At 42.9% G+C, this 26,479-nt stretch overlaps 1 protein-coding gene across 1 annotated transcript; it reads left to right on the plus strand.

The window, feature by feature from the left end:
- Positions 1 to 19,025: 19,025 nt before the first annotated feature.
- LOC120024472 (bone morphogenetic protein 2-like) lies at positions 19,026 to 26,119 on the plus strand. Its single transcript, XM_038968721.1, has 3 exons — positions 19,026 to 19,437; positions 20,370 to 20,733; positions 24,805 to 26,119. Exons 2-3 carry the CDS (start codon positions 20,379 to 20,381, stop codon positions 25,728 to 25,730), a joined length of 1,281 nt encoding a protein of 426 aa, XP_038824649.1. The 5' UTR covers positions 19,026 to 19,437; positions 20,370 to 20,378; the 3' UTR covers positions 25,731 to 26,119.
- Positions 26,120 to 26,479: the final 360 nt, after the last annotated feature.

Consider the following 26,479-nt stretch of genomic DNA (forward strand, 5'->3'; position numbering starts at 1 on the left):
ATCTGGAGATTAGAGGCTCAGGAAGGCTCAGGTAGATTTAATCTTTTGAAAAAGATGATTGACATGAAATGTGGTTTGGATTGCTAGAAAATAATATGATGTAAATAAGTTGGGAAAGATGTTATTTCGTTGTCACCGGTGGTCATAAAAGGCAAAGGGAATACGTTTGGAATGGCAATATGTCAAGGTTCTCTGGTGCCAAATTGAGTTGAAAGCCCAGTACAGCTATGAAAAGAGCCGGAAAATGAAAAGATAAGGAGGGATGAATGAGGGACAAGGTTTCATTCTGTTCTACAGTAACACCAACACACCAAGTGTCTTCCGCGACCTCCAATCTGAACACTCCATCTCTCTCCTTTACCTTCAAACACAAACACCTGCTTTTATCTCTGTCCACATCAGTGTTGGGAAATATTTACCATTCTTGTTCATTTGTGTGCAGACCTCCCCTCCACCAGGCCAGCTACAACCTCTGCCTTCCCAGTCAGTCAGTCAGTCAGTCGTTTCTTCTGCAGCAACACGTCGTCACATCTCCCCCTCTGTAGATGAAGAAGCCAGTAAAGATGAAAAGCCTCTGAAGGAGGGGGAAAGCCCGTTGTAAAAAAAAAAAAAAAAAAGAAAGAAAGGATTCTACAGGTGAGCAACGTGCGGTCTGGTAAACAGAAGTTACATTCATCCAGGTGGTCCCAGACACCTTATCCAAACAGAGCCCACGCTGGCTTCGATCTAGTGGCGGCAGGATCATTGTTTAAAAACAATAAGGTGTTGTGAGACATATCTTTCTTTAATGATTCATCTGATCAAGGCCCAACGTTCAACTGAAGACGCCATGTCGTTCTGGGAACAACGGTGAGTTGTCAACTAGACAGGTAATAACCGGAGCTGTTGTGTCTCAGTGCTTCTGCAATCAAACCTTATTATCAATCAAGGACAACGAAAGGGCCGCCTTCCAATCAGAGACAGTGGGCCTGAGTGACACCTTTAGAACACTACAATGGTTGGATCTAAGCCTCTGAACTCTTAATAGTCCGTGAATTAAGCTATATAGTACTTGTTATGTGGTGGTTTTCATCACAGAAAAAAACATTTTGGTTTAACGGAAGCTAAATCTCACATGTGCGCCATTACCCTGTCATGCCCTACCAACTTCTGATACATAGGGTGTCGTATCACACCCGAAGTACTTACAGTAGCCACATCCATAACTCGCACACACTTCTGCATTGTGGCTTAGCTTGACGGCGTAGCGTTTCCTGGACACTGCGTCCCCGCTGTTCTCTTTGAGCATGCTCTCTACTCCTTCACCTTAGCCTGTTCCTCACTACCCGGCTCTGTCCCGCTGGCTACGGAAGTCACTGACTGATCCAACCGACCAAATGTAAACGTCAACCTTTTGCCCTCCCTAGTGCCACTGAGGAAACAGAGCCCAGAAACAGAGCTTTCAACATGGATCGGAGCGTCAAAGTGCCAGCGTGGTTTAACGAGCGAGGAGCCACAGATTACTTTTCTAACGGAGGGGAGAACAAAGCTGGCTTTATGCATCGGTTCTGGGAGGCCGGTCCGCTCTTGTCATGTACATGTGAAATTAATTAGGAGGAAATACTAAAACACTTAGGTGGAAATTGCTTTTCACCAGATGTTCCGCATATGAGGATCAATTTAGTATTCTTAGCGTAGCAAAATGACTATATGTTCATTGGCTGGGTACTTTGATGAAAGCCAATCTGTCAGTCAAGGCATATAAAATGGAGCCTGGGTCTCTATGCTACTGTTTGTTCCACTTTATAGAGCCTTAGGTAATGTGATTATTTAACCAGGTTGGAAAATAACATGTTTCATTCTTGGGTAAAATCTGGACATACTGACAAGGGGCCCAGTGTTTCTCAATGATCCATGCATAAACCGAGCGAGTGGTCTTTTCCTTGTCCCCTAACCACGCACATAGTAAGTATTTTAAACGAGCTAGCCGATGACTTATGTGCCTGTGTGTGCATGTTTTTTGTGTGTTTTGGAAGTGCACCAACTCACAGACGAGTCTATTTAGTAGCGCCGTGGCAAGTTAAGCCTCCGCGATATGCAACGGGTGGTTTGATTTGAAAAGATCAAAAGTGTAGTTGTGGAATGACAAGGCGTGTTGTGAGATGCATCCAGAGATCTGAGCGTTTCAGTCGTTTACAATAGCTGCTCCGCTGAACACTATGAAAGGCAGGCAAAGAACAAGGAAACTGATGCGTTACAACACTCTTTACTGTTAGCCCGTCCGATTCAAACAACTCAAAGACTCAACTCGACTCGAGACGCAAAGCAGCACCAACACAGCCTTTACAATACGGCTGCGACATTTTGTTTTCACGCAGTCGCCTATTAGTGCAGACTATGGTGAATGTAATTGATCAAACACATGCAGCGTGTTACTTCAATACTAAAACCTTTTAAAGTAATCACAGTCTTTACTTAACCAACGTCGTTTCCACTGCCTGGTTCAACTTTATGAGAACGGAGCGGTTTTGTGTCTGCCTTAAAAAAACACAAGTTGTTCAGAGAATGGTTGTCAACCCCTACACCACTAGGTCTACACCAGGGACATGTTTGTTTTGAAAGATTCCGGATTTTCAGATGACTTTATTGGTCAACTGAAATTAGCTTTTAAAACCATCCCCTCCGGAAGACACACATACAGTACACAGGTTTTTTGTAAAGATGTGCAGGGGGCTGCCACACTGGGTACTGTTGTCGTGGGTGGTTATGTGCCTTGCTTAAGGGCAGGCAATGGCATCTAGGATTCCCACCAGATATTTCCAGTCGGACCCAGGATTTCAACTGGCTACCCTCTGGTCGGTTGCTGGCTCGCCTCTCTAACCGCTAGGCTATCTGCAGCCTCCATGTTCTCCTTCTGTGTTAATCGTGGCAGTGCTCTTGTGCCTCTACATTGCTGCTGTTCCACTTCATGCATGTAGCAGGGGAATCTGAACCAGTTGCATTTTGTTTATTGTATTACAAATGGCACATAGTGTTCATCTGGTATGTGATGAGAGGATGTTGAATTACAGACGTGGGGCCTAAAAAGGGTAACAACCTTAATTGGATTTCCTTAAAGCCACTCATTTGAATTGAAGGCCACATTTCATTTTATCCACCTGATTATTCATTACACTAAGCACACCCCTTAACCATCTTAAATAGGATAAACAAAGGAAACGGCCAATTAAATGGCATTCCAGAGCAGATGGTGGGGCTTACAGTATACAGAACTGTTAGTTTAGTGACATAAATATTTACCCGAACGGCAACGAATGAAGGCAAACGGTTAAAGGCAACGTCTTGTATTGTGAGGAACCTCTATTTGAGAAGTTTCTATGACAATTGGCTGTTGAAAGGCCCTAATCGCTGAAACATACTAAAAGTACGGAATACTTATTGCTGTTGTTATGGTATATTGTACAATTTTTATTATCCTTTGCTGGCAGCAGGTCAATGCCATAAACTTATCTGATGACGAAACAAGTTTTTTCCATAAAAGTAAAAAATAGTGCAGAGGTAATGTCATTATTTTACAACAACGTTATAGGGAAGATTTTTACATTTATGTTGGGGAGAAAGTAACAGAAATATGTGTGCAGAGATGGATCGGATAGTTCATACTGTAGTTTAAGTTTAAGATACATACTGCGTTCCCATTCGTTTCAAGCAAAATGTTTAGACAGCTGCTTTGAAGATTATTACATCACCCACCACAAACATCTCTACTCCCTCTCTGTTTCATTATCACTTTTCAATGTGATAATGAACTGTGATAATACACAGTGTGTCACTCCTGACTGTGAAGCTGTACAATCTGATGTTTATATTTGTTAACACACAAAAGCCTTGAATAAATGAAGTCAATTTGTCTTTTTTGTTGGAATTGACCCAGTAAACCACAATTGACAGAATGTTCATTAAGTTGCCCCAAAAGTTCTAATGACACAAAAACTGACCAGTTGTGCTGATGATTATACAATGTTTGTATAAAACATTTGCCTGATGTTGCAAGAACATTCCCAGAACATATTTAGTTATTACATTACTTGGAAACCTAATAAAAACGATGGTGGTTGTTACAGATGTTGTGCAGAACGTTTTAGTGAGCGTTAAAGGTGCTGCATGGTCAATCCGTCATCTGCATTGGCCGTGCAGCATTTACGCTGATATGGCCTCTGCTGAAGTCAGGGAATGTATACTTCTTGCGCCACGCAGCGCACCACAGTTGAGCAGAGCTGTTGTGAAGGAATTTGTCAAAGAAGTGAGTTTGTGTTAATACAGGACCTCCCGCCCCCCCCACCTACCATCAACCAATCATGTCAATGCAGAGCTATACAGAGATATACGGAGCCCTCCGCATTGTTACAAAATTTGTTTTACACATTTTACACATCACTATGTAGGATATTTGATATGTACTGTTCTGCCAAAAGGTGCTCTTTCATTTGGGATGTGCCACTTTGCTGTATGAGTTTTTTTTTTTGAAAGGGGTCAAAGATTGGGTTTTATTTGTCTTATTTACAGTGACTGTAAGGCCTACATTTAAAAAGTATTTGTATAAAATACTTCCACTAAGTTGGTGAACGGCAAACGGCATGTAGTTCAATTTGGCCTCTGCGTGCCTCCGGAGGCTCCGCAATTGCGTCACCCCCTCCATATGGAGCCTCTGACCACATTTTCGGATCAAGCATAAATGGGCTTTTAGGAGAACATTCCAAGAATATTTCATTTAAAACATTTTCTGGAGAAGAAAAAAAAAATTGTTAACAAAAACACGATTTGAATGTTTTTGGGATGTTATCATCTTAATATTAGATAAAACCCTCACTACAACAAAATGGGAATACTAGCTAATACTAGGTTAAATATATATACAAAATTCAGTGAACACCCTTGATGTATTTATGAGTGCTGGGAGCTAACATGTCATTATCTATCTGTTCCTTATTTGGTAAGCAGGGAATATTCTCCTGAAATACCATGATTTGTATATCTTTTATCTTTAAACAACACTACCTCTCGACGTGAATAAGCCCCAGTCTGTTTGACATGTAATCGATAGTGCTGTGTGTCCTCTCTGCTCTACACTTGAGATCAACCTTTGTGAGCAGCACGCCTACAAAGCGAGAAAAAACAACATCAATTGTGTCCTCCTCGTAACCGCAATCCAAATTAATGGGGTTGAAATGGTTTTTGTCAACGTTTGTTTGTTTATTTGGATCCCCATTTAGCTTTTGCAGAAGCAGCAGCTACTCTTCCTGGGGGTCACAAGAAACACAAAACATGACAAGTAACTGATACACTGATAGACAAGGACAGTCACACAAATGTAAAATACAACTATATACAAACGATATAACAAAAAAGTAATACAAAGTCACGCAAACATACAATGCTGTTATTTCTTTTTGTAGCTAATGTCAGGGAAAATTTGAGATATGAAATCCCTGTGACTCCTCTTGATCAGAGGGAGATTGAAATGGCTGTCCGTGCGGTTAAACACTTTTTATTGTAATCAGACATTTCTTTAACAAAAATGTCAACTCTGACTGAAGTTCTTTCGAGTAAACCTTCATAACGCCTTTATAAACACTAACATGCTGACTAAACCGGCTCCGCGAGTGCGTCCGCGTGCGCCATTGTGTGCATGTTAATTTTGTCCATCCCCACTGTCTATCCCCATCATGACACGCATGTTAAAATACCAAAACCAGCTGTGAACCAACTATTTTAATTTGGGGACAGGTCAAAACACATATGAAACATTCATGGACATTTAGCTAGCTTGCTGTTGCTAGCTAATTTCACCTTGGAGATTGGGTTGCTATTTTACCTGAAATGCATATGTTCCTTTTTTTGTTGTTGGGATCTTTGTAGATTTTTTTGCCATTTTGAGTCACACAAGATGATGTATTCTCTACTCCGACAATTAATCCACAGATAAAAGGGGAAACCTAGTTAGTTTCTTTGGCTAACCTCTCCTTGTTCATTCTTCTTCTGTGGGTTTGATATGGCGGTTGGCAACTAACTTTAATAAGGTGCGTTACCGCCACCAACTGGACTGGAGTGTGGCCCGCGTTCATCTTTCAATCACCCACGCGGGTGTATGCTCATAGAAACCAATGAGTAAATGGGAGAGGAGGGACTTGCAGTGTGTGAAGCGTCTAAAATAGAACCGCGTTCTCTTTTAGCGCCTGGTTACACAGATGCCGTCGATGCGCACAAGCAGTTAGGATGAAATGATTGAATAATATGTAATTGTGTAAATGTATTTTGCAACGCTCGCGCACACAACGCAGGCGATTTGATCAGCATGCAAATGATAGATTATCATCAAATTATCATGTAGATTTACTAACATTACCATATGCTGGAACTAATGAACGTCCCTGACTACTAACGACATATTTAGCTAGTATATAGACCCCATTAAAATCCAGTTGATCAGTAGCTATACAAGGCGTTTAACTTCACATTAAATACCATTAGTCTAGAAGCAACCCATTCTGAAGGATGACGGTTTAAAAGCTGTGCCTCTCAATGTTATGTATAGATAGATAGCTTAAGTGTTTTCCTTCCTCAAGGCCTCAGCGTCTATAAGCAGCTGCTTGTGATTAAGCGGTGAAATGTAAATCTTGATGCTGGCTGTTTATGTAGCCCCAGCTCTCCAATCATGCGGAGGTATAATTCTGTGTATAATTCAGTGACGCGTGGTGTCCTTAAGAGTGGAGTTTGATTCAAAGGGCAGGTCCCTGTATTTACATCTCTCTCTCTCGCTCTCTCTGTCTCTCCATCTCCATCTCTCTGTCTCTCTCTCTATCTCTCTCTTCATCTCTCTCTTTCTCGCTCTCTCTAAAATGGAAGTGGTTGTCTGTCTCTCAGCTCCTGGACTAAATGGAGTGTGTGTTTACACTATCTGCCACTATTGTTGCTAAAGTTTGAGATATGCACTATAGATAAACGGTTTATTGTGTACTTTCATCTTAAATTGTATAGACTTCCGGGTCTTATCGATGGCAACTGGGGTTCAATGGACCATACAAAGCGTTTTATCCCCGGCTTCCACAACGAGCATGCGTATGAATTACGGTTACTTGGAAGTGCTGTTAGCGTCTCAATTTGAAGTACCCAGGCACGTTTCAGATCCCTTCCTGTGATCTCTGAGTGGCTGTATAATCTGGAGGTTGACTTGTTGCCCTAATTAGTGGGTAGAGGAGCGTGCCACATGTTCACTATCCATAAATATTGACTCTGGCTTTCAGGCTGGCTGGCTCTGACCTTGGTGGCTTTCCTTTCTGGGACCAACCTATATGAAATGGGTCTCGTTTCCCCCACAAGCCCTTTCATGCACCATGTGCACTCATTCGCCATGTGCAGGCAAGCGGCAGTGTCCCTGTCAAGTACATGTCCATCGATAAAGTTTTACTGTATTGAAACGTATGTTGTTATGGCAAAGTTGCAAAGCACATCACATCACATTGCTCAACCTTGAACCAAATGAATGCCACTAATAATCTGGGAAATGACTATTGTAATGTATTTAATGTTCCCCTTATATACCGTTCATACACAGAACAAAATCTCACTATTTTACCATGCCTGCATTTTATACCAGCTTTTTCGTATATCTGAAAGGGGTATATTTTTTTTGTATATCTGAAAAAATAAAAGACCTAGTCATGATTCCTGCATTATCAGAGACCGTGTAACCAAAATACAGGAATTGGGTCTGTGTGAATGGTTCTCTGCTTTTTTTTGCAGGTAAATCCATTAACACTTCCATTGTTTAACACCTCCCTAATTTGAAATGCCAACAGCCCCCATGATTTAACAACACTCTCCTGCCCCTCCGAATTTGCCAGTTACTCACTGATATGTATAAAAGGGGTATACCTGGAAGAAAGTGGTAAATAAGGGGCTGTTTGAAAGGGGGTCATATAAACACGGGCTGTTATTTTTTACTGGTAATATACCACATCTTCTGTCTGAAATGGGTATTATAGTCAATAGAAATTATTGTTCACAGATACAGTCATCCCTATTTTGTGCAACAAGCCTCTAGCTGTGTTATCTCCTGGTATCCATGTTAGCGTGTGTTAAGGCAACATCTCTGTCCACACAGTGGAATGTGAGCCCTGTGTCCAGCCAAGGGGCTGTTAACAGTAGGTGAAGGGCTAATGGCTGGATCTGCCGTGTCATCTCAGGGCTTTAGTTCCCCCTGACCGTTGGAATGTACTGATGACAAGGGAGAGGAGAGGATTAGCCAAATACTGAGGGGGTTTCAATAATGATATGTGTACAATACCTGTGTACAGCACAATTTTTTACTTAATGAAATGAAACGCTAGTGAAGAATATACATTTTGTCTAGCATAACTGTCCCTCTATGAAAGATGTAGCACCAAACTATAAATAAACATGACGTCCACCACCGGTCTTAAAATCGACTCGATACTGTTTTACTTTTCTATTATTTCTCTATTTTCTTTCTCTCTGCATTGTTGGGAAGTAAGCGTTGCACTCTTAGTCTACACCTTGTTGTTCACAAAGCTTGTGAAGAATAACATTGGGTTTTATTTAAAAATTGACAATTGACCTAAGTTCACATCCACCATCACCAAGTGCCACGGCTGATGTGAACTCAGGTCAGTGTGAGTTTGGTGTGACGACAATATGACCCCCAGCCTGAAGATGGTCCGCGACAGAGCTGTACTAGCCCCCTTTGTGCGTCCTTCACGATGCTCGCTGTGCTCACACAGGCAGAATGATTTCAAATGGCATGGGTCAGTTCATCATGGAGAGACCAAAAGGTCAGGTCCAACAGACTGAGAAATGTAATTTGTGCCTTTTTCAGTCCTGACAGACAGACAGAGGCCTGTAGATATGGCCCTCTGTGGCCAGTATCAAAACCAAGACACGTGAGAGATTAACCCTAAAAACATGAGCACATCTACTGCTGCTAAGCTTCTCAAGTAAAGCAATGAAAGCAAGTAAGCATCCCCAGAAGAAAAGTGCTCAAAATAGCCCACGTTATTATATGTAGCTTAAGGAACAAGGTTCATGAAATCAATCATTTGCTAGTAACAGATGACATTCATATTCTGACTATCTCTGAAACTCACTTAGATAATACCGTTGACGATACAGTGGTAGCAATACACGGTTAGAACATTTATAGAAGAGATAGAAATTCCAATGCCAAGCCCATTCTGGTGGGAAGCTGCTATAGACCACCAAGTACTAACAGTCCTTATCTAGATAACATGTGTGAAATGCTTGATAATGTATGTGATATCAACAGAGAGGTATATTTTCTGGGTGATTTTAAATATTGACTAGCTATCATCAAGCTGCCGACTCAAGAAAAAACTTCAAACTGTAGCCAGTGCCTGCAACCTGGTTCAGGTTGTCAGTCAACCTACCAGTGTAGTTACAAACAGCACATGAATGAAATCATCAACATGTATATATCACATCTTTACTAATGCTGCAGAAATTCGCTTTAAAGCAGTATCCAGATCCATTGAATGTAGCGATCACAATATAGCAGCCATATCTAGGAAAACCAAAGTTCCAAAGGCTGGGCCTAATATAGTGTATAAGAGGTCATACAATACGTTTTGTAGTGATTCCTATGTTATTTATGTAAAGAATACAGTGGGTGAGGAAAGTATTCACCCCCTTGGCATTTTTCCTATTTTGTTGCCTTTTACAACCTGGAATTCAAATTTATTTTGGGGGGGTTTGTACAATTTGATTTACACAACATGCCTACCACTTTGAAGATGCAAAATATTTTTGGGTGGGAAATAACACAAAAAAACTAAAACAAAAACTTGAGCATGCATAACTATTCAATACTTTGTAGAGCTACCTTTTGCAGCAATTACAGCTGCAAGTCTCTTTGGGGTACGTCTCTATAAGCTTGGCACATCTAGCCACTGGGATTTTTGCCCATTCTTCAAGGCAAAACTGCTCCAGCTCCTTCAAGTTAGATGGGTTCCGCTGGTGTACAGCAATCTTTAAGTCATACCACAGATTCTCAATTGAATTGAGGTCTGGGCTTTGACTAGGCCATTCCAAGACATTTAAATGTTTCCCCTTAAACCACTCAAGTGTTGCTTTAGCAGTATAATTAGGGTCATTGTCCTGCTGGAAGGTGAATCTCCGTCCCAGTCTCAAATCTCTGGAAGACTGAAACAGGTTTCCCTCGAGAATTTCCCTGTATTTAGCGCCATCCATCATTCCTTCAATTCTGACCAGTTTCCCAGTCCCTGCTGATTAAAAACATCCCCACAGCATGATGCTGCCACCACCATGCTTCACTGTGGGGATGGTGTTCTTGGGGTGATAGGTTTAGGTTTAGGTTTGCGTTAGGTTTGCGCCAGACATAGCGTTTTCCTTGATGGCAAAAAAGCAACATTTTAGTCTAATCTGACCAGAGTACCTTCTTCCATATGTTTGGGGAGTCTCCCACATGCCTTTTGGTGAACACCAAACGTGTTTGCTTATTTTTTTCTGGCCACTCTTCCGTAAAACCCAGCTCTGTGGAGTGTTCGGCTTAAAGTGGTCCTATGGACAGATACTCCAATCTCCGCTGTGGAGCTTTGCAGCTCCTTCAGGGTTATCTTTGGTGTCTTTGTTGCCTCTCTGATTAATACCCTCTTTGCCTGGTCCGTGAGTTTTGGTGGGCGGCCCTCTCTTGGAAAGTATGTTGTGGTGCCATATTCTTTCCATTTTTTAATAATGGATTTAATGGTGCGCCGTGGGATGTTCAAAGTTTCTGATATTTGTTTTATAACCCAACCCTGATCTGTACTTCTCCACAACTTTGTCCCTAACCTGTTTGAAGAGCTCCTTGGTCTTCATGGTGCCGCTTGCTTGGTGGTGCCCCTTGCTTAGTGGTGTTGCAGACTCTGGGGCCTTTCGGAACAGGTGTATATATACTGAGATCATGTGACACTTAGATTGCACACAAGTGGACTTTATTTAACTAATTATGTGACTTCTGAAGGTAATTGGTTGCACCAGATCTTATTTAGAGGCTTCATAGCAAAGGGGTTGAATACATATGCAAGCACCCCTTTTCTGTTCTTTATTTTTTAAGAATGTTATGAAACAAGTAATTTTTTTCATTTCACTTCACCAATTTGGACTATTTTGTGTATGTCCATTACATGAAATCCAAATAAAAATCTGTTTAAATTACAGGTTGTAATGCAGCAAAATAGGAAAAATGCAGATGAATACTTTTGCAGGGCACTGTATCTGTAGGTCCGTGGTGTGTAATGAGGAGAAGACACTGCACTTGACACATTTATGAAATTGCTTATTCTTGTTGCTAATAAGCATGCACCCATGAATAAAATGACCTTAAATACTGTTAAATCACCGTGGATTGATGAGGAATTAAAAAATGTTATGGTTGAGAGGGATGAGGCAAGAGGAATGGCAAATCAGTCTGGCTGCACAACCGACTGGCAAACTTATTGCAAATTGAGAAATCATGTGACTAAACTGAATTTAAAAAAGAATAAACTACACTATGAAACCAAGATAAATGAAATAAAGAATGATAGTAAAAAGCTTTGGAGCACCTTAAATTAAATTCTGGGAAAAAAGGCGAACTCAGCTCCATCATTCATTGAAACAGAGGGCTCATTCATCAGGAAACCAACTGATATTGCCAACTACTTTAATTATTTTTTTCATTGGCAAGATTAGCAAACTTAGGCATGACATACCAGCAACAAATGCTGACACTACACATCCAAGTATATCTGGCCAAGTTATGAAAGACAAGCATTGTCATTTTAAATTGCGTAAAGTTGGTTAAGAAGAGGTGAAACAATTATTGTTGTCTATCAACAACGACAAGCCACTGAGGATAATAGCGGACGATATTGCCACTCCTATTTGACACATGTTCAAGCCCTCAGGCCTGGAGGGAAGCAAAAGTCATTCCGCTACCTAAGAATAATAAAGCCCCTTTTACTGGCTCAAATAGCTGAACAATCAGTCTGTTACCAACCCTTAGTAAACTTTTGGAAAACATTGTGTTTGACCAGATACAATGCTATTTTACAGTAAACAAATTGACAACAGACTTTCAGCATGCTTATAGAGAAGGACATTTAACAAGCACAGCACTTACACAAATGAATGATGATTGGCTGAGAGAAATTGATGATAAAAGATTGTGGGGGCTGTTTTGTTAGACTTCAGTGCGGCCTTTGGCATTATCGATCATAGTCTGCTGCTGGCAAAACTTATGTGTTATGGCTTTACACCCCCTGCTTTATTGTGGATAAAGAGTTACCTGTCTAACAGAACACAGAGGGTGCTCTTTAATGGAAGCCTCTCCAACATAATCCAGGTAGAATCAGGAATTACCCAAGGCCATTACTTTTTTAAATCTTTACTAATGAATTGCCACTGTCTTTGAGGAAAGCCAGAGTGTCTATGTATGAGGATGACTCAACACTATACATGTCAGCTACTACAGCGACTGAAATGGCTGCAACACTTAACAAATAGCTGCTGTTAGTTTCAGAGTGGGTGGCAAGGAATACGTTAGTCCTAAATATTTCTACAACTAAAAGCATTGTATTTGGGACAAATCCTTCAATAAACCCTAAACCTCAACTAAATATTGTAAAGAATAATGTGGAATTTGAGCAAGTTGAGGTGACTAAACCGCTTGGAGTAACCCTAGATTGTAAACGGTCATGGTCAAAACATATTGATGTAGTAGTAGCTAAGATGGGGAGAAGTATGTCCATAATAAAGCGATGCTCTGCCTTCTTAACAACACTATCAACAAGGCAGGTCCTACAGGCCCTAGTTTTGTCGCACCTGGACTACTGTTCAGTCGTGTGGTCAGGTGCCACAAAAAGGAAAAAATTGCAATTGGTCCAAAACAGGGCAACACTGCTGGCCCTTGGATGTGCACAGAGAGCTAATATGAACAATATGCATGTCATGTTCTCCTGGCTGAAAGTGGAGGAGAGATTGACTTCATCACAACTTTTATTTATGAGCGGTATTGACATGTTTAATGCACCGAGCTGTCTTTCTAAACTACTGGCACACAGCTCGGACACCAATGCATACCCCACAAGACATGTCACAAGAGGTCTCGTCACAGTCCCCAAGTCCAGAACAGACTATGGAAAGCGCACAGTACTAAATGGAGCCATGACTACATGGAACTCTATTCCACATCAAGTAACTCATGCAAGTAGTAACATTAGATGTAAAAAACAGATAAGAAAACACCTTATGGAACAGCGGGGACTGTGAAGCAAAACAAACTTTGGCACAGACACATGCATACACACACACATACACACAATAGCATAGGCACTATACACACAAGTACACATAGATTTTGTACTGTATATATGTGGTAGTGGTGGAGTAGGGGCCTGAGGGCACACAGTCTGTGAATGTACTGTAATGTTTTTAAAATTGTATATACTGCCTTCATTTTGCTGGACTCCAGGAAGAGTAGCTGCAGCAGCTAGTGGGGATCCATAATAAATACAAATACAAATGTCCCCAACCACTGCCCTGGGGCATTGGGATATTTTTTTAGACCAGAGGAAAGAGTGGCTCCTACTGGCCCTCCAACACCACTTCCAGCAGCATCTGGTCTCCCATCCTGGGACTGACCAGGACCAGCCCTGTTTAGCTTTAAGGGTAAGCCAGCAGTGGGATGCAGGGTAGTATGCTACTGTGGAGTCATAATATACATTTATGACTTCAAAACCCCTATTCTTGAATTCGGCAAGTGTTTCATAACCAGGGTCTGTAACTGGTTGACCTCTGGGCATGATCACCAGTGGGTCGATCATTTAAGCATGTTGATATGTTCTCTCCCAACCAGCCTCGTGGAGTTTACTGACAGCTGTTCTTTTCAACCAACAAAATAACTGGATCATCTACTTATTCTTGATAAACCCAGTGGAAGACTACTTTCTCCACAGATAATGATATCAGTGAATGAAGGTCAGAGTGACTCCAGAACCCAGAGAGCCGTGTGGTCTGCTGGACTGAGAGGAGGGGACAGCACGGACCACGTCCCTCAGGGGAGCCTGCTGGGGTGATGGACACATTCCTCTCTACCTGTCACAAGCCGTGCCAACACAAACACGCAGACACACACACAAAACACAGGCACGGACACAGAAAGCAGGGAGCAGATAAATCCTCTCTTTCTGCCCTTCTAATCCACTCATTGGGCAATTAAAGATATAGTCATAGGTCGCTGTGTGAGAGACTACCTTATTCTTCCATCTAAAGCAGGGATGGGCAACTGGTGGCATGCGGCCCGCGGCCCCCCTTAGATGGCCCTCGGAAAACTCAGTCAGGGTCTCAACTTACTGTTGCAAGTTAGAATAGTAGAATACACAAGGTGCAATTTCGAAACGTGTGTTATGTCTGTCACTGATAGTCAGCATATGTCAGCTAACATTTTTTGGTGCAAAATTAGTTTAGAGGCCAGCGATCTAAACTTGTTATAATGGTCGAATTACCGGCAGGGTGGCACCCATTGATTTTGTTAGTCCGTCTCACTCAGATATCATATTAAACACGACGAACATTTCTCTCTGTCCCATGGCAAAATGAGTAGAATTGCATGAATTGAGATATAAAATTGCAAAATCTTCTCTGCCCCATGGCAAAATGTGTAGAATTGCAGCAAACTTGCTTTAAAACTGCACCATTTTCTCTAGATGTTTTGTGCCCCCCGCTATCAAAGTTGCCCATCCCTGATCTAAAGCATCTGAATACTAACAACTTTTGCCTGCCAGTTTAGAGCACCTCAAAGTGCTGTTTTGGCAACAGTGGGGACCCAACTGTGGCACTCAGGGAAACAAAACAATGTAGAAAATGTAGTTTGTTTTAGATAGATTTTATCATTGGGTGTGTTATGACATCCAGGTTGTGTGTTTCTGTGAGTGAATTAATGTATGAATGACTGAATGAATGTGTGTATACAGAACAAAAAAATATAAATGCATGTAAAGTGTTGGTCTCATTTTCCATGAGCTTAAATACATTTTCCCTGTTCACAAAAAGCTTATTTCTCTCAAATGTTGTGCACAAATTTGTTTGCATCCTTGTTAGTGAGCATTTCTTCTTTGCCAAGATAATCCATCCACCTGACAGGTGTGGCATGTCAAGAAGCTGATTAAACAGCATGACCATAAAAGGCCAATCTAAAATGTGCAGTTTCGCCACATATGTCTCAAGTTTTGATGGAGTGTGCAATTGGCATGCTGACTGCGGGAATGTCCAACAAAGCTGTTGCCAGAGAATTGAATGTTCATTTCTCTACCATAAGCCGCCTCCAACGTCATTTTAGAGAATTTGGCGGTACATCGAACTGGCCTCACAACCGCATACCGCGTGTAACCACACCAGCTCAGGACCTCCACATCTGGCTTCTTCACCTGCGGGATTGTCTAAAGAGGGGAGGGGGGGGGGGGGGGGGGGGCTGGGGGGGCTGAGGGGGCTGAGGAGTATTTCTGTCTGTAATAAAGCCCTTTTGTGGGGAAAAACTCATTCTGATTGGCTCCCAAGTGGGTGGGGCTATGCCCTCTCAGGCCCACCAATGGCTGCACCCCTGCCCACTCATGTGAAATCCATAGATTAGCGCCTAATTTATTTATTCAAATTGACTGATTTCCTTCTATGAAGTGTATCTGAAATTGTTGCATGTTGCGTTTTATATTTTTGTTCAGTATATTTGTCATTGTTAACCAAGAGAGAGGCAGATGTAAAGGAAGAGGAAGAGTTCTATGACACTCGAGGATAAAGCGTCAGTCAGTCAGTCAGTCAGACAGGAGAAGGTATGTATGCTCCCTCAGCTCCTACTGTATTTTAATTGCTAAATACAGTTGAAGTCGTAATTTTACATACTCTTAGGTTGGAGTCATTAAAACTCGTTTTTCAACCACTCCACAAAGTTCTTGTTAACAAACTATAGTTTTGGCAAGTCGGTTAGGACTACTTTGTGCATGACACAAGTCATTTTCCCAACAATTGTTTACAGACAGATTATTTCATTTATAATTCACTGTATCACAATTCCAGTGGGTCAGAAGTTTACATACACTAAGTTGACTGTGCCTTTAAACAGATTGGAAAATTCCAGAAAATGATGTCACGGCTTTAGAAGCTTCTGTTAGGCTAATTGACATTGTTTGAGTCAATTGGAGGTGTACCTGTGGATGTATTTCAAGGCCTACCTTCAAACTCAGTGCCTCTTTGCTTGACATCATGGGAAAATCAAAAGAAATCAGCCAAGACCTCCGAAAAAGAATTGTAGACCTCCACAAGTCTGGTTCATCCTTCGGAGCAATTTTCAAACGCCTGAAGGTACCACGTTCATCTGTACAAACAATAGTACGCAAGTATAAACACCATGGGACCACGCAGCCGTCATACCCCTCAGGAAGGAGACGCATTCTGTCTCCTAGAGATGAACGTACTTTGATGCGAAAAGTGCAAATCAATCCCAGAACAACAGCAAAGGACCTTGTGAAGATGCTGGAGGAAACAGGTACAAAAGTATCTATATCCATAGTAAAACGAGTCCTATATTGACATAATCTGAAAGGCCGCTCAGCAAGGAAGAAACCACTGCTCCAAAACCGCCATAAAAAAGCCAGACTACGGTTTGCAACTGCACATGGGGACAAAGATCGTACTTATTGGAGAAATGTCCTCTGGTCTGACGAAACAAAAATAGAACTGTTTGGCCATAATGACCAACATTATGTTTGGAGGAAAAAGGGGGAGGCTTGCAAGCCGAAGAACGCCATCCCAACCGTGAAGCACGGGGGTGGCAGCATCATGTTGTGGGGATGCTTTGCTGCAGGAGGGACTGGTGCACTTCACAAAATAGATGGCATCATGAGGATGGAAAATTATGTGGATATATTGAAGCAACATCTCAAGACATAAGTCAGGAAGTTAAAGCTTGGTCGCAAATGGGTCTTCCAAGTGAACAATGTCCCCAAGCATACTTCCAAAGTTGTGGCAAAATGGCTTAAGGACAACAAAGTCAAGGTATTGGAGTGGCCATCACAAAGCTCTGACCTCAATCCTATAGTAAATTTGTGGGCAGATCTGAAAAAGCGTGTGCGAGCAAGGAGGCCTACAAACCTGACTCGGTTACACCAGCTCTGTCAGGAGGAATGGGCCAGAATTCACCCAACTTATTGTGGGTAGCTTGTGGAAGGCTACCTGAAACGTTTTACCCAAGTTAAACAATTTAAAGGCAATGCTACCAAATACTAATTGAGTGTATGTAAACTTCTGACCCACTGGGAATGTGATGAAAGAAATAAAAGCTGAAATAAATCATTCTCTCTACTATTATTCTTACATTTCACATTCTTAAAATAAAGTGGTGATCCTAACTGACCTACGACAGGGCATTTTTACTAGGATTAAATGTCAGGAATTGTGAAAAACTGAGTTTAAATGTATTTGGCTATGGTGTACGTAAACTTCCGACTTCAACTGTAGATGATCCAGGCGGATTATCCCTTATAAAATGTTATTGTCCTCGAAGCAGACAAAGATATCTTCTGATCTCAATTGGGTTTAACCTTTTGCCATATCAGCAAACAAAACAGGCCCGTTGCTTTGGTCACAACACAACCTTCTGCCCTACCATCATTAACGAAATGGAAATAGCTAGCTGTAATCAATGAGGGGTTTTTCACATGGAGATGTCTCTAACATCAGAGCTGTTGAGTAAAGCCTATAGGCTTGTATATAGCCAACAACACCTATCAACAAAGGACCCCAGCTTCTCTTCCCCCTAGCTGTACTATGCTGCTGGGGGCTGGTAACTGACAATATTCACTCTCTGAGAAATGGAGGAGCATCTTCGAACACGTGATGGGAGAAACAACTACTCAGAAATGAAGTAGTGAAAACTTGTTTTAAAGAATCAAGAAACACAGTGTTTCGATGTTCAACCTGGGCTTGACTGGTCTGGATTCAAACACAGCTACAGTTTGTTTTCCCAGGCAATCAGTTCATCTTTTCAAACTGACTCGGTCCAGCCTGGAGAAGACTATGGACTTTGTCAATATTTGTCTTGTCCCTTTTCCCAGGACAAAGGATAGGACAGGAGGGATACCAGTTAGGGGTGAAGTTCAGAGGTCAGAGCTGAGAGGGTAGGATAGGACAGCCACTACAGACCCTAATCTCCCTAATCTACCAAAGACAACACATTTGCCAGCTCATTGTCCATTTATTTTTATCCAATAGTAAAACATGCTTAATCCAGGAATTAACACATCTTGATCAATCACCCACAGGGATCTAAGACACACACTGTATTTATAATTGAGTACAGTAGGCATATATGGGCAGTTTAAACAATATTTGCACCTGGGTAGTACTGGGCCAATTTTGACACATACAATTATATTAGTGTGTGTGTGTGTGTGTGTGTGTGTGTGTGTGTGTGTGTGTGTGTGTGTGTGTGTGTGTGTGTGTGTATAACGCATTTGTGCGCTAATATAGTCCATCCACATGGCGCAATCGCTCTAATAGTTTTGAAACTGTTACTCCTTATTACAATTTTTTTTTATTAAAGTCTTTAATGATCCACAATGAAATACTTGTAAAAATGTTGTCTGGCTCTGCATAAATCGAGAAAGAACACGAGAACAATGCAGAACAATGGGTATTTGACAAAAATAGAAAAGAAAACTTAAAGTTACATATGTTGATGCTTTCAAAATAAACAATATTATATCACACAAACGAATACAAGTCTATTGTCAAAGAAAGTCTCATATTTGAAGCCAAAAGATATAAAGGCCCATAGCGCGAGTTTGAGCAGGCTACTGTTGGTGACTGGTTGAAAAGGCACAGGAGGTGGTTGGAATCGACATGAATGACAGCTCTGCGTTGGTGACATCACTGGACGACAAAAAGCCTCGTCCGGGGAAGAAAAGGCAACAATCAATTGGACTGCTACAGTGTGCGGCGCACAGGAGAGAGGTGACGCTCCCCAACCCACAGACACAGAGTACAAGGAGCGACGGACAGAGTACAGTTTAATCTTCCACGCCCGCTCTCTGCTAAACTTGATCCTAAAGTTAGCATTTTAAGATGTTTAATGGCGCTTCTTTATTTTTACTTCGATGGGTTCTGCCCACACAAGTCCGCTTAGATAGAACCTAGGCATTTTTTTTTATTCTATTGATCAAGAAGTCTCCAGATTCCCAGCTGCGGAGATATGTGCAAAAGAGGAGGCGATCGGAGCAGTGCACGGACTGTATTTCGTCCACAGAAGGAAAGCGTGGAATAAACACGAATTAATGTGGAATTTATTGGAGCCCAAAGCTGGAAGGACGACTGGACACAGCGCTTCCGTATCAGGTAAAAAAAAAATGTTACAGGTACTCATTATTGAAGTCAATGACAACTTTAATATTTAGGGAAAAGTGGCACAACGCTCATGGACTAGGCTACATACTACATCCACTGAGTATTCTGGATCTATTTTCCGTCTCGTGATTTCCCAAAGTTCACACAAATTCCAAAACATACACACTAAAATGAATATCTACTGGTAGTATTCTAAGGTCATGTACATTTTTGATTTAGACCGAGGTGTTTTTGATGTCTTTGTCTGCGCAGTGGAGTACGCCTGGCCAGTATACGCACGTCAGATCTCACACCTGCAAACTCCTTGAAGTAACTCTACATAGCAGTCAAAAGCCTCACCAAATGACTCTCGTAGCGCTGTCGGACTGCTGCAACGACCGTCTCTATTAGAACCGTTTTGATGATTAAATTCTTTCATACTTTGTGTGTTCTTAGGGCTATGTTGTATTTCTTTTATGCACCTCCACCAAACACGTCCTCTTATCGTTTCTGTAATTGCAGACTTTTTGTCTGTCATCTTCTCTCTGTTCTTCTTCCAGTTTCTTTGATTTTCTCCTTTCCCGTACCATCCCCTTTTTTTGCTAGACAATTCTCTTTCATACCTTCTTCACCTTGATATTCTTGTGGTTTAGTTTTGCCCCTATAATGTTAAAAGATCAATCTCCCATTTCACTTAGCATAGTCCGCAGGGATGTTATTCCCAACCATTCTGTTCTTTACTTCAAAGTGACGTGTCATTACTTTTAACCTGATTTTCCTTTAATAATAATTCCTATTGTATGGAAGAAGACACAGTTTATCGCAGCTGATCTGGGGTAATTTTACAGTGATCCGCCGATGTCTCGCTGTCGATAGCTGCCTGTGTGCTGTGTGTCGTCGGCGGCGCCTGTGTATTGACAGAAGCTGCTCTCCTCTCCTCACAGGGACTGACCATGGTCGCCGTGTTTCGTTCTCTCATCTTACTGCTGCTGGCTCAGGTGTTGCTAGGAGGTGCTGCGGGACTTATCCCCGAGGTCGGCCGGAGGAAGTACAGCGAGTCCGGGAAGCAGAGCCCGGAGCAGTCTGAGAACTTTCTTAACGAGTTTGAGCTGCGGCTCCTCAATATGTTCGGACTTAAACGGAGGCCGAACCCGAGCAGGCAGGCTGTGGTGCCCCAGTACATGGTGGACCTGTACCGTATGCACTCGGTGAACGGAGACCACAGCACAAAACGGCCCCGGAGCATGGGGAGACACGCAGAGAGAGCCGCCAGCAAGGCCAACACGATTAGAAGCTTTCACCACGAAGGTACGTATTAGTGGCGTATTACACCTGGCGACGTAGAGCACCTCTGCTCCCTCAGACATGTCGACCCTGTATTTAAACATGACTCAGGGTATGAGGAGGATTTTCAGAGCAATTACACGTTTTATGACAGGCCCACTCATATCCTAACAGAGTGACACGCGTCAGGGACACATCCCCGTTATAAGTAGATCATGTTAAAATAACACGTGTAATTGAACAATTGAACGAGATAAAGTCATTGTCAGGGTTCGACAGAGAAGTGGCTGATGTGTGACGTCGAAGTGCAAAGTCATCCCTCAAATATGAGTTAATGCAACCGGTGACCCGGAACATTCCATTGACTGTGCTATAACAGGCATCACAACATCAAGGGTTGGCGCTATTACAAGGGTCATTTGTTTCTTAATAATTTATGGTGTTTGCATGGGCGCCCTGAAAACAGTTTTTCCAGACACGCAACGCAGCAGAGGGATAAAGTAAGGGCGGTGTGCGTGTGCGTGTGCGCAGGTGATAGTCATCGCCCTGCTGCTACTTCAATAACACATGACATTACACTACACTGTCTACACACGCACTATGATAGAGGCCACTGCGGCAGACTGAGCTCCGTCTCATTTTTAGACGGGACTGAAAAGTCAGTCACTTAGTCATTCTGGTTTTGGGGGTGCACGTTATTCTTTTCCAATCGCTCTTCGTGCGTAATTATGCACGTTCTAATAATAGAACCCCATAATTACATACTTATTATATAGCTACATATGCGTCGCTGACTGCGAGATTTCACATTGAAACCATACATTTATATAGCTCAGAAACGCATGCCAACTAGATGATTGTTTCAGTAAGGGCCAATTGGTCTAAATGCAAAAATATAGTAACAGTGGGTAGAGATGTGTGCATGTGTTCAGAGTATGTCTAACCCTCTAGTCTGGGCATTTCATTTACAGTGCTGCAACAAAACAGACCAAAACAAGAAAGAAACATGTCAACCATAACCTCTCATTGCTTGAAAACCATCGCCCCTCATGCATCTGTACTGTCTATTTCGGGCTCCCGAGTGGCGTAGTGGTCTAAGGCACTGCATCTTGAAAACCATCGCCCCTCATGCATCTGTACTGTCTATTTGGGGCTCCCGAGTGGCGTAGTGGTCTAAGGCACTGCATCTCAGTGCTAGAGGCGTCACTACAGACCCTGGTTCGATCCTGGGCTGTATCGCAACCGGCCGTGATTGGGAGTGCCATAGGGCGGCACACAATTGGCCCAGCGTCGTCCGGGTTTGGCCGGGGTAGGCCGTCATTGTAAATAAGAATTTGTTCTTGCCTAGTTAAACCAAGGTTAAATGAATTTAAAATAAAAAAAATCTGTCTTGAGAATGGATATGGCCTATAATTTAGTTTGCGCTAGCTCCGGTAGTGTACAGTACATGCCCAATGCATTCGTGGATGGCCTTTTACACAGACTCCTGAGTGTTTGACTGCATGGGAAGTTTCCACAAAGTGAATGACTCGTTGGAGTGGTTGAGTCAGGATGGGTGGTTGATTGGGTGTTCTCCTCTCCTGAGGCCTGGCAGGGATGACACCCAGTGGACACACCGACAAACTACAAACACCATTGACACACTACAAACGCCACTGACACACTACAAACACCACTGACACACCACACACAGCACGGACACACCACACACAGCACGGACACCCTAGAAACACCACTGACACCCTACGAACACCACTGACACAATACGGACATCACAGACACACTACAAACACCACAGACACACTAAAACACCACACTGGCTGGCTGGCATGGTGACTGGGACTGAGACCACTCACTCCACTACTGTAAACTGCCGCTCGACTCCGCACTCCGCACCTTGGAATACTTTTATGTTTAGTTGTTCATCCCCCTTGCCTCCTCCTGTCTTTTTATCCTGTGCTCCAGCGTAGCATGGTTCCGGATATTTCAATTGTTCCCATGGTAGAAGTGGGAAGAGTGGAGGCTCTATACATGTAATAGACATGTAGCTACACATGTAAAACATAACGTCAAATCCTGAAGCCCTATCGATGCATCACATCTCTTCCTTGATATTCATTTCAGAGGGATTATTCATTTTTGTGATATCGGGTTTTCAAAAATAACTATTTTCTTTGCCAAAAATAATATTTCCAGGCCTAACACAGGCACCGGCTGCCAGAGACAGGCAGAGATGAATGGCCTAACATTAGCCGTTATCTTTTGTTTTTGGCTCACAGGGAGAAAACAAATTAGGAATGTTGATACACTCATATCTGTGGTTCACAACTCTTAGACAAGCCCTGACATGTTGTTCACACGCAGCGTAGCACCTCCTTCACTCACGCAGCAGGGATCTGGAGAGAGAGAAAGATAGAAAGAGAGAGAGAGGAGGGAGCAGAATAAAAAGAGAGATTTGGGGCTAACGAGAGAGAGGGGGGATTTGGGGCTGAGGAGAAAGAGGGGAACGAGGCATTTTGGAGTGGTTGGGCCAAAAGAGGAGAAGGAGTTAGGGATTTGAAGAGAGAAGTAGACAGAAGGGGGTTTCCCACATCAATAAGGAGTGATAGGCCTAATTGAGGTCTTTGTGCTCCTGGAGGGAGATTTAGGATGAGAGGGTGGAATTTCCTAAATGCCTCCTTTGAAAAAGCCCTGAGTTCAAAGTTGGTGTTTATTTTACCACTCCAAACAGCTAACAATCTTGTCTTTGTACCATCTGTAAAACACATAAAGGTAAATGTTCAAAGTTGGACTACAATCAAAAAAAATAAGAGTGTTGACATTGTCATGTATCTGACATCACTAATGTAATAATGAATTATCAATCAAGCCAAATATGCACAGAGTAATAACAAGTTTAGCTATAGATTGCGACAAAAAAGGTGTGAAAAAAATGATGGGTGCGTTTGTAAATTCACTCTGGCTATCTACTCCGATTTCAGCGCACTCTCGTCTGAGTGTGCCAGAGCGCAGAATAACTGACGAATTTATGAACGCTCAACACCCGTTGAATATGGCCGGTGTCAGTAAACGTCGGGGGAAAAACGTAATTTAATTGTTCCCAGCAGCACAGTTACAGTCACCAACGCTCTGGATAACATGAAAACAGCCTAACCAGCTCTGCTAGGGCGAGTAAAATGGTCAGAGTTGGGTGTTCTCTCATTATGTGTCTGGAAGTAGCTAGCAAGCTGGCCAACGTTAGCCAGTTAGCTTGGGTGCGGGACTGCCGTTGTGAAGTCAGAACGCTCGGATCAACCCTACTCCTCGGCCAGAGTGTCCAGTGGGCGCTCTGAACGCTCCGAGAGCAAAACACTCTGAATTTACGAACGCCCAGAGCGCACTCTGAGCTCTCTCTGGCACTCCAGGTTAAATTTATGAACGCACCCTAAGATCAATTAGATATACTTCCCAATGGCCTTTCATTATGTCATAATAATCTAGCTTTGATGATTCCATGATGGACGACAATGGCTTTATCCACACATCCAATAATAACAGGACTCCATCATGTAGCAAACACATCCTAAAGGGCAGAACATTCTCTATGGTATTCAGTGGCCTTGCATGTATAGTGGTTAGAGGCTATCACTGTTCCCTGCTAGATCTTATCAATACATTGGAACGCCACTGCTTTGATGTCATGACATTTACTCTGGTGAAATGTATGAACCTGGCAACGTTGCAGCTGGATGGTTATAATTGTAACCTGTTCCCTTTACATTGACTCATGCTCTTGGAGTTAGTGAGTGTGTGTGTGTATGACGCCGTGTGTATGACGACAATGATCTACACCCACACACAGCCAGTCGTTTTCTTGTGTGTGTGTGTGTGTGTGTGTGTGTGTGTGTGTGTGTGTGTGTGTGTGTGTGTGTGTGTGTGTGTGTTTTAGTGAGCTATGGAAAGAAAAGCCGTTTGTTAAGACAGTAAATCCTGGTCAGTCATGGAGTGATTCTACAACCTTTATAGTTAAAACAAAAAGTCCTGAGCTTAGCCATGAATTTCTATGTCAACATCATCCACTGACCCTTACTCTCTCCTTCTCCGTCTCAATTGTAGAATCCATGGAGGCTCTGGCAAGTCTGAAGGGCAGGACCACCCAGCAGTTCTTCTTCAATCTCACCTCCATCCCTGGAGAAGAGCTCATCACCTCTGCAGAGCTCCGGGTCTACAGGGACCAGGTCCTGGGGGCCACAGCAGCTCCCACCAGTAACACCAGTCACAACAGCAGTAACCGCTCCAGTACCAATACCAGTACCAGTGTTGGTGGCATCCATCGCATCAACGTGTACGAGGTGTTTGGAGCCCCTGCATCTCCCCGTGGGGAACCCCTGACGCGCCTCCTGGACACTCGGCTGGTGCAGGATTCTCTGAGCCGCTGGGAAAGCTTCGACGTCAGCCCCGCCGTGTCCCAGTGGTCCTCCGGGAGGAGCCACAACCACGGATTCATGGTGGAGGTGTTCCACCCAGACACCCAGGGGGGCGAGGAGGCCCAGAGACAGAGCAGGCACGTCAGGGTGAGCCGCTCCCTCCACGAGGACCAGGACTCATGGCCCCAGGCTCGACCCCTGCTGGTGACCTACAGTCATGACGGGCGGGGGAACGCGGTGCTGCACAGGGACAAGAGACAGGCAGCAGGCCACAGGAAACAGAGGAGGAAGCATCAACACAAGGCCAACTGCCACAGACACGAACTCGACGTGGACTTCAGCGAAGTGGGCTGGAACGAGTGGATAGTGGCGCCCCCTGGCTACCATGCCTTCTACTGCCACGGGGTATGTCCCTTCCCATTGGCCGACCACCTCAACTCTACCAACCACGCCATCGTTCAGACTCTGGTCAACTCTGTGAACTCCAACATCCCCCGGGCGTGCTGCGTGCCCACAGAGCTCAGCCCCATATCTCTGCTCTATCTGGATGAGTATGAGAAGGTCATCCTCAAAAACTACCAGGATATGGTGGTGGAGGGATGTGGCTGCCGTTGAGACATACAGAGAGAGAGAGAGAAAGAGAGAGGGATGGGATAAAGGGATGGAGACTGAGAAAGACATAGAGTGTGAGGTTATATGGACACCCGGTTTCTCAATGAAAATGTTTTATTTATATGAAAGAAAAGACACAAGCAGAGATATTTTGGGAGAAGAAGAAAAAAAGAACTATATATGAATATATTTATGTCTAGTTAAAGTTGGGAAAAATAAATATTTTACTCGGAGGAATAATCCTTTACTGGTTTTGAAAATGTATATCTGATGTACATTTCGAATTGGGTGCAATACCACATGAAGTATAATGCTCAGATTTTTATTTTGTATTTATTTCTATTGTAACCACTTTATTTGTAAATAAATCATGTGTATTTATCGTGAGAAAACACGTTGGTTGTTCCAATTGTCCACAACTTGTCCAGCTGACATCACAACGTGTGTTTAAAAACATTAAAATCACACTAAGGATGTCAAGGGGTCAAAAAAGTAACAGAGCTACAAACTTCTCCCACATAAATTAGCAGCAAAAAAACAAACAAGACTCGGTTAAAAGCTAACTCTAACACGGAATGCCTAGATGGAGCATTTACAGCTACTCCGATAAACATAGCTGGAGCCTGGCGGTGTGTTTTGAAAGGGTCAGTGTAAGTGTGGTGTAATGGCCTGCAATGGGGTATAGAATCACAACAGGGTCCAGGGTAGTTACATCTATACAGATGTTATAAGGTCTCTGGGGAGGACTAGGA

The sequence above is a fragment of the Salvelinus namaycush genome, chromosome 29 (genome assembly GCF_016432855.1).
Source record: "Salvelinus namaycush isolate Seneca chromosome 29, SaNama_1.0, whole genome shotgun sequence".
Classification (NCBI taxonomy): Eukaryota; Metazoa; Chordata; class Actinopteri; order Salmoniformes; family Salmonidae; genus Salvelinus; species Salvelinus namaycush.

Coding starts and splice junctions, on each gene's coding strand:
- LOC120024472 (XM_038968721.1), top strand. CDS start 20,379: ATGGTCGCCGTGTTTCGTTCTCTCATCTTACTGCTGCTGGCTCAGGTG. Junction 20,734..24,804: donor TAGAAGCTTTCACCACGAAG/GTACGTATTAGT, acceptor TCTCAATTGTAG/AATCCATGGAGGCTCTGGCA.